Source organism: Pithys albifrons, chromosome 10 (assembly GCF_047495875.1).
Source record: "Pithys albifrons albifrons isolate INPA30051 chromosome 10, PitAlb_v1, whole genome shotgun sequence".
In the NCBI taxonomy this organism is placed as follows: Eukaryota; Metazoa; Chordata; class Aves; order Passeriformes; family Thamnophilidae; genus Pithys; species Pithys albifrons.
In genome coordinates this window covers 32622822-32636678 of record NC_092467.1, presented here as the reverse complement: position 1 = coordinate 32636678, position 13857 = coordinate 32622822, and the positions used below count along the sequence as shown (strand labels likewise).

The 13857-nt window shown below is 52.0% G+C and overlaps 1 protein-coding gene across 5 annotated transcripts in view; it reads right to left on the bottom strand.

The window, feature by feature from the left end:
* Positions 1–13857, bottom strand: part of PDE4B (phosphodiesterase 4B) — a 227835-nt gene that overhangs the window by 15116 nt on the left and 198862 nt on the right. The window contains exon 1 of one of the 5 annotated variants that reach the window (XM_071564563.1): positions 13297–13478. The exons of the other annotated variants lie outside the window; for them this stretch is intronic. Within the exon in view, the coding sequence (XP_071420664.1) occupies positions 13297–13326 (30 nt within the window). The 5' untranslated portion in view covers positions 13327–13478. Of the gene's footprint in view, positions 1–13296; positions 13479–13857 lie in introns of those variants that run through there. 5 annotated transcript variants of the gene reach the window in all.

The following is a 13857-nucleotide window of genomic DNA, read 5'->3' as shown; positions in this document are numbered from 1 at the left end:
CTTGCATGTGTCCTTGCCCATGGCAGGGGGGTGGAAGGGGATAAGCTTTAAAGTCTCTTCCAACCCAAACCATTCTGTGACTCACAATGCAAATTTCAAGATTTAATCGTTTCTGCAATTCCTATTTCAGGCTGAAAAGCAAGTCCTTTCTTAGGTGGCTGGAGGTGTCCCTTTAGCAGGGAACCAAAGGAACAGCCCATGGTGTGTGTGTGTGACACGGCCCCCAGCACGGAACCACCGGGATGTGCCGCTCTCCCGCTGCTCCAGGACGTCCTTGGGGATTGCTGCCTGTCACACCTCTCACGGCAGTGCCCAGGATTCCCAAAATAAAAGGGCCATCTCTGCTCTGAAACCTTTTCCTTTCTCCACCTGCACTGACTGTTACCAGCCAGGCCTGGCAGGATGGCACGAGGCTTCCCCTCGTGCTGAGGGACACACAGGGGTGGGCACAGCCTGTGCTCCTGGTCCCTGCTCCCCACATGCCCAGGTGGGACAAGGCACAGATCCAGAACATCCAGATGGGACTCCACATCAGCCTTTGGCCATAAGAGCCATGTGGAGCAAATGAAGTTGTGGCACACCTTCTTCTCTCCCTAAATTCATGATTATCAGAGGTGGGAAGCTGATGGCACTTCCCTTTTGTCCCATGTCTGTCTGTGCAGAGCAAGGATGGGGTGTCACACCCTGGGACACTGCCACCACCCCACCTGCTCTCTCCTCTTAGGAAATTTCCTCTATTTTCCTATTAGGAAAAGATTCTTCCCTCTGAGGGTGGGCAGGCCCTGGCACAGGTGCCCAGAGATGCTGTGGCTCCCCCATCCCTGGGAGTGTCCCAGGCCAGGTTGGACAGGGCTTGGAGCAATCTGGGCTGGTGGGAGGTGTCCTGTCCATGGCAGGGGTGGAACAGAATGATCTTCAAGGTTTCTTCCAACTCAAACCATTCTAGGATTCCATGATTCTCTTGCAGCAACCTGCCTTGCTGTGCCAGTGTCACAGAATCATGGGACAATTTGGATTGGGAGCACCTTAGAGGTCATCTTGTTCCACCCCCTGCCATGGGCAAGGACAGCTTCCGCTACCCCAGCTTGCTCCAAACCCTGTCCAACCTGGCCTTGGACACTTTCAGGGATCCAGGAGCAGCCACAGTTTCTCTGGGCACCCTGTGCCAGGGTCTGCCCACCCTCCCAGGGAGGAATTTCTTCCTAATCTCTAATCCAAACCTATTCTCAATGTCACACAGTGAGGCCTCACTTTCCAGGTTACTCAAACAGCTTAAATCCTGTCCCCTGTGACACAGCCAGGAGCAGGATGTGAAGGATGGTGTCCCATGGGACAGGGGCAGGAGCAGGATGTGAAGGATGGTGTCCCATGGGACAGGGACAGGAGCAGGATGTGAAGGATGGTGTCCCATGGGACACGGCCAGGAGCAGGATGTGAAGGATGGTGTCCCATGGGACACAGGAAGGAGCAGGATGTGAAGGATGGTGTCCCATGGGACAGGGACAGGAGCAGGATCTGAAGGATGGTGTCCCATGGGACACAGCCAGGAGCAGGATGTGAAGGATGGTGTCCCATAGGACAGGGACAGGAGCAGGATGTGAAGGATGGAGTCCCATGGAACAGGGGCAGGAGCAGGATCTGAAGGATGGTGTCCCATGGGGCACAGCCAGGAGCAGGATGTGAAGGATGGTGTCCCATGGGACAGGGGCAGGAGCAGGATGTGAAGGATGGTGTCCCATGGGACACGGGCAGGAGCAGGATGTGAAGGATGGTGTCCCATGGGACAGGGGCAGGAGCAGGATGTGAAGGATGGTGTCCCATGGGGCACAGCCAGGAGTAGGATGTGAAGGATGGTGGCTGCCCAGGAGGACACCCCACAGCGCCAGGCCACAGGCTTTGGCTTGCAGGGTGTCCTCTACACTCCATGCCAACCAAGAAGGACAAAAGCCTTTTTGAAACTCCCAAGAGGAGCCCTAGTGCTGGAGCCTGAGTGGCAGTGAGGATGCCAGGAAGGCAGAGAAAGCCCGTGGGAGGGGAGGGGAGCTCTGAGCCCATCGCTGCTCACAGTGACGTCCTTTGGCCGGTCACACGCCCCGGGCAGAGGCACGTGAGCACTGCCCCAGCCTGACTGCCAGGCATGTGCCAAAACATGCCCCGGGTCGAGGCCTTTATCTTTGCAAGGGAAACACCATCATCAGACGATCACACAAATGACTTTTAAGCACCGTTGAATCAGTCGGGTTTTCTCTACAATCGCCCCTTTCAGATAAATGATCCCAAGTGGTGCACAAACATCTGATAAAAATGCCTTTACCTCACAGCTGGCTCCACAAAGCACAAAGGGCAGCTGCTGCCTGTTCACAGCGGCACACAGCAATTAAATGGCCTGCACAAGGTCACCCAAGCCATCTGCAGCAGGGATGAGGGCAGATAAACCACCTCGGGATTCTCATATCCCAGCTGTAACCGGGATCTGTCCCCCACAGCTCCTCCTGTAACAACTTCCACCTCCCTCACTCTTCCAGGCTTTTGATCAGCAGCCTTTTATAAGCACAGGCAGCAGAATCACAGCACTGCTGGAAGGACTAGCATGGCCAAGCTGAGCTGAGACACCCACAGAACTGTGGGAATTCCCTCAGGATTTGCAAAGCTTATCGCGATTTGCCATCCAAACGACGCTGGCACCCGACAGGATTTACTTAATGACACGATGCCCTTCTGAGAACACACAGTGCAGCCCAGACCAAGACATGCTGGATGCCCTCACTGCACATGGGGTGTATTTGGGGTTTTTCCTGAGCCAGCCTTGATGCCAGGATGCCCCTGGGAAGTGCTCTGCCACTTGCCTGCAGGGAGCAAGCAGGCTGCTGCCTCTGCAGGGATCAATGGCTGATGTCATGTGCAAACCCCTGTAACGATCAGGTCCTTAAATCGATGCGACAGCAACGGCTCAAACAAACAGATTGCAGGCAGTGATGAGAAAATGCCAACTGCTCCATGCCAGGCAAACACAGGACTGGGGCTGCAGCGAGCCTGTGCCCTCCACTTGCAATTACGGTAATGCCAATCAGCAACACGGGCAATTATGGTAATGCCCATCAGCAGCACGTGGATCTGTGCCGTTATTTTCATAATTTATAATCACCTTAGTGCCCTTTCCAAAGGAATTTAGCACTGAAACCTCAGTGCACAGATGGGAACTAAGCCATGTGCGTGCATGAGGGAGGGAATGACTCCAGAGTGTATCCCTCAGAAAGAATTAAAATCAGGAAAAGGGCTCAGTGCTCCCTTCCCTCCACCCCAAACTCTGACCACAGGACCACACAGTCAACACTCTCAGCTGATGAGAAGAGTGCAGATGGACTCTGCCTTGGGGAGGCCACACCTTGAGTGTTGTGTTCAGTTCTGGGCCCCTCAGCTCAGGAAGGACATTGAGGGGCTGGAACGGGGCCAGAGAAGAGCAATGAGGCTGGAGAAGGGACTGGAGCACAAGTGCTGTGGGAAGAGGCTGAGGGAGCTGGGGGTGTTCAGCCTGGAGAAGAGGAGGCTCAGAGGGGACCTCAGCACTGTCTGGAACTGCCTGAAGGGAAGTTCTGGCCAGGTGGGGGTTGGTCTCTTCTCTCAGGCACTCAGCAATAGCACAAGGGGGCACGATGGGCTCAAGCTCTGCCAGGGGAAATTGAAGTTGGAGAGCAGAAAAAAATTCTTTGCAGAGAGAGTGCTCAGGCATTGGAATGGGCTGCCCAGAGAGGGGGTGGATTCCCCATCCCTGGAGGTTTTTAACCTGAGCTTGGCCGTGGCACTGAGTGCCATGATCTGGTAAAGGGACTGGAGTTGGACCAAGGGTTGGACTTGATGATCTCGGAGGTCTTTTCCAACCCAATCCATTCTATGATTCTTTGAAGGCCAACTGCAATTTTCCATACCCAAAGGCACATGGTGGCACTGACGACCTTCCCAGAGAGTCACCGCGCTCTGGAACCATCTGGAGGGCTGTGTGAGAAACAGCCCCAGCATTGCATGGAGCTTTCCTGTTTTGCACGCTCTGAAGTAACTGCAGAAGTCATCTGCACCAAATTAAGTCTCCCAGAATTGAATCATTCTTTGATTACCAGCAGTGACCCTATCCCATGCATCCTCTGGTCAAGGGAATCACAGTTTCTTTCCAGCTTTCCAGTCGTGCGTGCGGGCGGTAATTTCCTTGATTACCATTGGGAAAGTTCACTCACAGTTCCCCTCCTGCCTGCCCACTCCAAGCCCTCACTGCTCAGGGTTTCTTTCCACCAGAAGTTGCAGAGTTTGTTTCTGCAAATATTCACTGCTGGGTCCAGCACAGGGCTGGGCACGGACATGGAGACCGTGGGTGGGGGACGTGGGAGGGTGGTGGCATCAGCACCAAGGGCACAGTAGCTCCTGGAACCACCTGGCAGATGACCAGTCTCCCCATCCTAACACAATGTGCTCTATCAAGGCTTGATTTTTATGCAGAGGAAGAAAAATTGGTCTAATTTATGATAGGATTTGCCAGATTTAGGAGCCAAACCACACTGGGAGGGCACTGGCTCTGGGGTCACAGTGTGTGATACAGGGTGACCTTAGTGCAGCCTCCAGGGCCTGAAGGGGCTCCAGGAGAGCTGAAGAGGGACTTGGGACAAGGCATGGAGGGACAGGACAAGGGGAATGGCTTCCCACTGCCAGAGGGCATGGTTAGATGGGATATTGGGAAGGAATTCCTGGCTGGGAGGGTGGGCAGGCCCTGGTACAGGTGCCCAGAGAAGCTGTGGCTGCCCCATCCCTGGGAGTGTCCAAGGCCAGGCTGGACAGGGCTTGGAGCACCCTGGGACAGTGGGAGGTGTCCCTGCCCATGGCAGGGGTTGGAACAAGATGGGTTTTAAGGTCCCCTCCCAACCCAAATGATTCCATGATTCTATTACATGACTCAGATGGGGACGGGGAAATGTCCCTGGTGCTTCAGTATGGAAATTCCCACCCTTCTGGCTCCTTAGGGAATGAACAACTCTATTCCTCTCCTAGGGAAGCCCTGCAGAAGGACACACAGTTCTTGACATTTCCAGTCCCACACTGGCTCCACTGATAAATCCTGCTGTTATTCCTGATCCTATTCCCCTTTGGAGCAGAGCAGCAGAGGTGCTCCTGGTGCATCACAGGCAGAATAAAGACAGGAGGATGTATCTGCTGCTGATGTAAATCCTTTGAAGTCGATTTATACCAGCTGGGGTTCCCTGAGGCCAAGAGTCCTTATGCAAAGAGGCTGCTTAAAAAGTTTTAGTCATTTGGAGGAGCTGAGGGCAATTCCAAGATAAAAGGGCTGCTCAGATGCTGTGGGGCTCAGTCCCGGAGTGGCTACGGAGAGAGCGCTCCCACCCCACACTTTGATGGAGGAATCTCGGTGCAGATCTCCAGTGTGTTAAAGTGTTTATAAACTCTGTTCCCGGCGACCCACCCTTCTGACGCAAACATTACATCCCTGCTCCTCCACCGCTCCTAGAAATCCCCAGAACAAAAGGATTTGTGGTACAAGGGTTACTTTCGCCTTTGATTCCGCGCTGAGGCAGCTGGGCTGAATCCTCCTCTCTTAATTACCCCGGCAAATTACTGCAGGGCCAGAGGCGCAATTAAACGTCGGTGCAACTCCGTTTGGGAGCTCTTCTCCTGGGAATAGCTGGATGCCCAGCTCTGGGAGCTGGGAAGGGCTGACACTCGCGACACTCGCGACACTCGCGACACTCGCTCACCCGCCCGAGTGATGGAGCGGGAAGGAGAGTCCCGTTGGGAATTCTCTACACACAGGAGGGAAGTTCCTCATCCATCCCTGTGTAGGGCAGTGGGGTCAGCACCCAATGGGTGTAGCACCTCTGTCTGCACCTCTGGGTGGGTGGGACACTCTACGGCAGATCTAAAAAAGTGGGATTAATATCATTTAAAGGAATATTTGTTGTGCCCAGCCCTCTCTTCCTGACACTCCTGCGTGGGCACAGAAGCCAAACCCTTCAGCAAAGCAAACTCCTGGATTTTGGAAGTACGGAGCATTTCTTTTGCTGTTTCTTGGCAAGTTTGCAAGTGAAGAGTTAAAATTCTTTAATTTACAGGAGCAGAAATGCTGCTTATCTGTGTTTTCCTGCTGTTACATCACTTACAGAAAGGACCATGTCAAACAAATTTGCAGCAGTCCTTGTTACTTCATCATTTCTATCGATTTTCCTTTCTAGGCACCCACATGGAGGGTGATGGGAAGGTGCATTTAAATACTTAAATAAAAAAAAAAAAACAACAAACTCGAGCCTGTTTCACTCTAATCAGCACTAAAGAAAAAGGTTTTCAGCTGTATTTCAGTGCCTGAAGAAAAGTGGAATGGTTGCAGTCAACTATCAGTCATTAAAAAAATCAACTGTTTTTGCAACTCTTTCCAGTTCTTGTTTCCTAAAACAATATCACGTTTAATGCGCTAGAAACTATTTTTAATGAGATACAAAGTACTGTTTGTTTTTTGGGGTTTTTTTGTTTTCCCTTCAGCTTATTTTTTAAACCGAAAAGTAAACACACGGTTATGAAATCTCCAATTTCACATCAAAGCCGAGTTGATTTATATATATGTTCAAAGGAAGACTTTAAAGGAGCAACATCATGACCAACTTGTTGGCCTGATGTTATTAGAATAATTTAAACATCCACAATGTAAATGTTGATAAATAAATAGCGTGTTGCCGTAAATCAGCATGTGGCTGCTCATGAAAGCAATAACATATATCTGATGTAGACAGAACAATATTCAGATTTTAGCCGTGGAAGTTTAGCATTTCTGAGAGCAGCAGAACCTCCCTTGGGTGGGACGGATTTACGCAACACGGGGCTTAGAAAAGCGATGAATTGGAACCTGCAGCGGAGTGTGCGTTTCCAGCTCATTTCCAGCCAAATGAGACTTGAAATATGCAAATTGCCTTCGAATACCGGAAAGGAAAAACTCCCTATAGGATCCTGCCCAAGGAAAGCCCTGTGGATCAGCTCTGCTCCGAAACCAGGCAGAATTTCTTCATTTCAAAGCAGGCTCGGGGCATGTTACTCACCTGCTGGCAATGGCACGGCAGAGGAAAACCCCCCTCCGCCCGCTGCGGGGGAACGGGGAAGGTCATGGAGAACCCACCCCTTGGCTTTCCTGAAAATGAATGTGTCATGTGTTCGGAAGGTGTGCCCGCCTGGGTTTGAGTTGGCACACCGAGAAACGCCCGCAGGGCCAACTGCGCCCGCCGCCTGCTCCGGTGGGCAGCCCCGCGGCAGCTCTGCCTGGCAGTGCCAGCCTTGGTGTGCCCAGCCCTGTGGCAGCTCTGCCCAGCAGTGCCAGCCTTGGTGTGCCAGCAGTGCCAGCCTTGGTGTGCCCGGCCCTGTGGCAGCTCTGCCCAGCAGTGCCAGCCTTGGTGTGCCCAGCCCTGTGGCAGCTCTGCCCAGCAGTGCCAGCCTCGGTGTGCCCAGCAGTGCCAGCCTTGGTGTGCCCAGCAGTGCCAGCCTCGGTGTGCCCAGCAGTGCTAGCTTTGGTGTGCCCAACAGTGCCAGCCTTGGTGTGCCAGCAGTGCCAGCCTTGGTGTGCCCAGCAGTGCCAGCCTCGGTGTGCCCAGCCCTGTGGCAGCTCTGCCCAGCAGTGCCAGCCTTGGTATGTCCAGCAGTGCCAGCCTCGGTGTGCCCAGCCCTGTGGCAGCTCTGTCCAGCAGTGCCAGCCTGGGTGTGTCCAGCAGTGCCAGCCTCAGTGTGCCTAGCACCATAGATCTGCCCAGTGGTGCCAGGTTTGGTGTGCCCAGACCCATGGCAGCTCTGCCCAGCAATGCCAGCCTCGGTGTGCCCAGCAGTGCCAGCCTTGTGTGCCCAGCACTGTAGCTCTGCCCAGCAGTGCCAGCCTCGGTGTGCCCAGCAGTGCCAGCCTTGGCGTGCCCAGCACCGCGGCAGCTCTGCCCAACAGTGCCATCCTTGGTGTGCCCAGCCCCGTGGCTCTGCCTGGGATCCAACACCCCTTGGGTTAGGCTGGCATTTGGATTGATATGAAATGCCAGGACTTAGAGAGTCTCAGATCTCACAGAGTCCTAGAAGGGTTTCCACTGGCAAGGACCTCGAAGAACATCTCGTGCCACCCCCTGCCCTGGGCAGGGGCACCTTCCACTAGACCAGTTTGCTCCAAGCCCTGTCTTATTTGTCCCTGTGTGCTGTGACAAAGCACACACTGTGTGTCTCCTTGAGTGGAAAACCCACGTCAGTGGGGTTTGGTCCACCCTGAAGCTCAGGTTGATTTCTGCACCATCCAAAATGCTCTTCCTGTATAAGTCCCTTACAGCCAATTAATACAGGCAATGAAATCTGGAGTCTACAGCTCATCTTAGTGGATTTTCTATGGATTTCTTCCCCATTAATACCAAACTACACGGGGCAAGAACCAGCCAGAAGCTCAGCAGTGATCTCCAGAGAACAGCACTCTCTATCTATCACTGAAAGGCTCATTTTATAACATAAATTGTGCTGCTGGGAGGAAGAACCACACAAATGGCACATCCCAGCCAAGGGGGAACTCCAGAGCCCAGTACCACCTTTCCTGAGCAAGGTGGGACCCACCACCAGCAGAGAGCAGTGGAGTGAGTGTTCATACCAGTTTCTCATCCCAGCACTGCTTTTCTTCACTCAAACAAGTAGTGAGAAGAAAAAAGCAGGAACAAGCAAAAACACTTGTTCTGAAAAATCATTTTCAGTGTTTTACCAGGTGAAAAAATCAGGACAGAGAGATGATGAGAACCAGCCTGTGCTGAAGGCGAGGAAGCAACAGCAAAATTAAAACCTACAGCAGCTTGTTTGTTGACATAAAGTTGATTAAAGAAGGACCTGATGCAGCTGACAACATCTGTGGCCTGGAGAGCAGATAGTGCTGCAGGAGGCTGCAGATCTCAGACCAAAATCTTGTGTCAGTCACACCCATGCAAACCACACTGCTGAGGCCTCGAGCACCAGAGGAAGCCAAACAACTACCTAAGGAGAGCCCACAAACCAGAGAGCCTCTCTGGCCACTGGCAGGGAGCAGGCAGAGCCATCCCTGTGGAACCAGGAGATGCCGGACATTTGGGGGAAATAACTTGGATTATAGTGTCAATCTTCAGGAAAAACACCAAACCAGAAAACAACAAACAGCTGAGAGGGAAGAGCATTTGTCATTTAACAAGAGAGCAATGCAATTAAACATGGGATTTTGTTAATCGTATGAAGCAGCAATTTAAATTTAATTTAAATTTGAATCAAGCTCTGAAGTCATCATTTAGGCAAATCCAGCTGGGGTTTTACCTGAGTAGGAGAACAGGCTTTGGAAAATTCAAATAACTTTGTGCCCTGAGATGACTTTTCAAATATGCCCTTGATGAAAAAAACTCTGGCAAGTTCTAATCGACAGAAATCTGTTTGCTTCAGAAAACACAGGACAAAGACTGAGTCCTGGGAAGAAGTCACTGGAAATCCTGGGAAGAAGTCACTGTAAGTCCTGGGAAGAAGTCACTATAAGTCCTGGCAAGAAGTCAGGATAGCTGTCCAATAGAGTACCCCCAAAAATGTGGCAGAGGATCCTGCCAAAATGAAAATGAGCCTAATGCAAGCATCAAAACCATACAGAAGGCACTAATTAATGTAAATACATTTAAATGAAAAATCCTTCTCACGTAGAGATAGGCAAAGGCTCTGCAGAATCATTTTTCTGTGCTAAACCAGCAGCAAGGTGAGGAGGCACTTCTGGTTTGTTGGCTTCCAACACTGAGCAAAGGCTTTAATCGGACAAATCTCTTCCTCTAAAGAGCTCTGACGGTGAGTCCTCAACCCAAAACATCTCCACAACACGTCCTGCCTTTGATAACACACCATCTTTCAATTAGGTTTCCCTTAGTGCAACTATCTGGATCACCAGCTGCCCCACTGGATGCAGCTGCTCTGCAGGAGTTGGAGTCAGGCTTGGAAACTGGCCTGGTCCACAAAACCACCCAGAAATAGGGCAAGGATCAGAACTGGTCCTGAAATCCTTCACAGCTCACCTTCATCCTGAGTGATGCTTCTCCTCCGGGATGTCACATGCCTCCAGTATCCTTGCTTCACTCCAGAGAGGTCCCTGCTCTGAACAGTTAGTCACTCTCCAGTCCTGCCCTCAGACCATGATTCATTTTGAACCTGCCTTTGAGCTATTATTTATTTAAGCCCCACCCTAATATGTTATAATGTAAAAGTCTGAGAATGCAGAACTCTTAAAACTCATCACATCCCAGTAAAGGCAGAATTGTTTAAAGGACGTGCTAGAAGGTCCTGGGCAGTGCTGTGTCCCACAGGAGGGATGACAGCTCCCCACAAAGGCTCCTGAGAAGATGGATTTGAACCAAAATTCAACCCCCAAAGTCTTCATCTCTGCACCAGCAGCACGTACAGTGAATGGCTGTGGGATTGCCCTCGTATGGGCTGTTCCCACACATTGACCACAACAGACCCAGAAGATGAGAAATCATCCACCACTCAAAGTGCCTTTGCTCTAGCAGGGTATCTCCACTGCTGGCACTGGCCCCTAATCCTGGACCCACACATCCCATAGCCAACGTGCACCTTTCCAATATTTCATTTTTAAAATATTTGAATCAGTTTAACTAAGATATCTGCACAGTGACTGCTCAGAGGCCTCAAGAGAGCAAGATATTAGGTCATGAAATACGTATGGCCCCACTATCCCACCCCACTTCTACAGTGTATTTCATAGAATCAGAATATGCTGAGTTGGAAGGGACCCATCAGGACCACGGAGTCCAACCCCTGATTTTTATACACCTATAAGATAACTGATGCCATCAGAATGATCTATTTTAGAGGTCAAAGAGCAAAGGAGGAGGGATATGATGGTACAGAGACAGCTACCCCAAAAGTCCATATATGACAGCGATGAGAACTGATACACAGGAGCTGACTGGGACCAAGCTCCCCAAATCCTGAACATGCATCAGGAGCTTTGAGGGCTTTCACAGCCTGGGTCGGAGTTAGTTCCCTCCTCACCCAGCAGCCTCCTCTGGAACCTCACGTTCATCACTCCCGACTGTCTCTGACAAGCCCCGGCTCCCGCATCGCTGTAGAAACGCAGTGCCCTGTCCTCTAGGACAAGGACATCCCCAGCACGAATGTCACCCCGTCAAGCCGCACAAAGATGGAGAGCACATCCCCATCCTCAGCCATAAAGAGCTCCTACCTCATGGAGCATCCCGCTGGCGCGGTGTCCCGCTCCGCCGCCCGCAGCTGGACGCGAAGGAAAGAGTTAAAGGAGCGCCGACGTCAGCCCGGCACGGCGCGGGCTCTGCGGGGCCGGCGCTGCGGGACGCGGCGGGGCAGCGGCTGTGCGGGAGCGCAGCAATCCCGGCCGCTCCAGCCCCGCTCCCCAGCGCCAGTCCCCGGGCCAGGGGAATACCGGCGTGCGGAGCTCGGTGATTCACCCCGGCTTGTAAAAACAGGAGACGTGGAAGTCTCTTTGTTTCGCCGGCTGCTGCAGCAGCGAACAGACCTCTCTTTGTGCGGCGCTCGGCTATTTTAAAGCTTATTAAACAAAGGAAGTTCCAGCGAAAAGCAAGGGAAAGACTAAACAGCTCGGCACCACTTAAGGGAAACATCACGTAGGAAGGGGACGATATTGGGGGCTGACAGGCTGGCAGGAGGGAGGAGGACGAGCGGCGAGGCTGTGCAGCCCGGCACATACACCGCTGGCACTTGGCCCCGCGCCGGCCGCGACCTCCACCGCGGCCCTCGGCAGTTTACATTAGTGTCCAGATGTTTATTTAGCCACTCTCTCCTGAAAGCGAGGTGCGGCCTTGCTCCTCTTTTCTGACCGAAATGCCCTTTGAAAGACAAGCAAAATGAAATCAGTCCTGTTTATCTTAGCGGTTTCTGGCACACGAGCCACCAAGATACAAGCACGGAGCCCCGACGTGCTGCTGGCCCCAGCTGCTGGCGGGACGCGGCCCTGGGTGGCAGGATTGGAGCTGTGCTATCCAGCACCTGGGAGTTATCTTTACAGGCGAAATGAGAGAGTTTAAGCCTTTACTCTGCAGCAATTGTAGCTGCATGGGCAGTGCAGGCAGGGAAGGATCTCCCAGCGAACAGTTTGGGGAGAGAAGCGAGTTTTCAAAGTCACCAGAGCACACAGCAGGAACCCTCATTGTACCACCTCTGTCTACTTAAACTTAGAATATCCCCACAGACCACAAATGGCATTATCTGGACCTGCAAAAAGCTCTAAATAATACTGGCCTAGTTTAAGGAGATGGAAAGATGCTGCTTATGGTCCATGCAGACGCCTCCATTTGGGCTGTATCCTGCACACACAGTCAGGCAGCTCTTGAGAAACAACCCATTTTCTCAATCTCTCAATATTATGGCTCCATAAAAACTTGGAGCTGGCAAGACCAGCACTTCAGCTGGGAAAAATACTTGCTCCTTCTTATGATGCAGGGGATGCACTGAGCACATCCTTCTCCAGATCCCAAATGCAGTATTAGGGAGCAGAGCCCAGCGGGTCCTGTGCTTCTGTCTGCAGGACGAGGGAGGCTGTGGGCAGCTGCCTGATGCCAAACCCACCGTTACACTGTGGCCACCTAGACAGAAAATACCCCCTTCCTTATCATCAGGATCTTGTCTCACAAACCATTCTGAGACACAGCAGTTGCCTGAGCTGGGAGCTGGACAGGGTGATAAATGCAGGAATAAAAGAATATATATGTTACAATAACATAAATAAGTGTGGTCTGCTTCCTCAAGCAGCACTGAGTGCCTGCAGAGCTTCTTATAGGAAATTTTGTTTTATTGCAGAGCTGCAGGGCCGCATCAGCCCACAGCAAAAGATCAGTACAACCAGGAAAATACATTCCCTTCACGTCAGTTGCGACCAGGTAATTTTGCAGGTAATTTTTTTTTTCTCTAATTTTGAAAGGTAAGGGCACTGTGCATGGTCAGTCCTGCAGCTGGAGCAGCGAGGGCTTAGGCTGGTTTGCAGATCAAGCACTGCTCTGGTAACGCATCAGGACTCGGGAACGCTGACAGCACTCTGGGGCACAGAGCTCCCTCTCTGCCAGCTTTCTGTCGGATCCCAGCTCGTGGGACTGAAGGGTCCCGCGGTGCAAGCGGCAGCGCTCCCTCGGCTCGCACTGATGTCAGAGCAATCGGCTCGTTAGCTCACTGGAAGATTAGCTGCTCATTTCCTCGCTCCTCTTGTCATTAACTCACAGCTTAAAAAAGTATACGCACATGTTTTAACCGCTGCCTTCCGAAACCCATCAGCTCCAAGCCAGGATGCCGTCCTGCATGGCGCTTCCCCCCAGCCACCGAGTCTGTCTGGTGCAGGAGTTCTGAGAATCACCCTGCGAACACGTATGCCGAGATCCTCCCTCTCTCTCTCTCTCTGCTGTTGTTGCAACTCTGGATTTTCTAAACTACGTCTGTCAGGAAGGAGACAGGAAATTCGAGTCACACTTGCAACAGCTGTGCCATGCCTACTATCAGTCTCAAATGACGTAGTTTGGCTTGGGTGGCGCGGGGCCAGGAACTGGCGAGAGCGGAGGTCAGGAAGATAGGTCACTGTTTATACTGCTCTGCACTTGGGAGCATGCCGAGGCTATTTGCTTTCTTCCTATCTATACTGTTTCTCTTTCCGTTTTTCTTTAATAATGTGGAGCCCAAGCATCCTGTTTTCAAAACATCTGACTGTTTTGCTATTTACCGGTGACAAATTGAAATGCCTTTGAGCGGAGCTGGCAGTGGAACGGGATCCTTGGTGCAGGGAACGACCTGCCCGGTGAAGGACCGTTG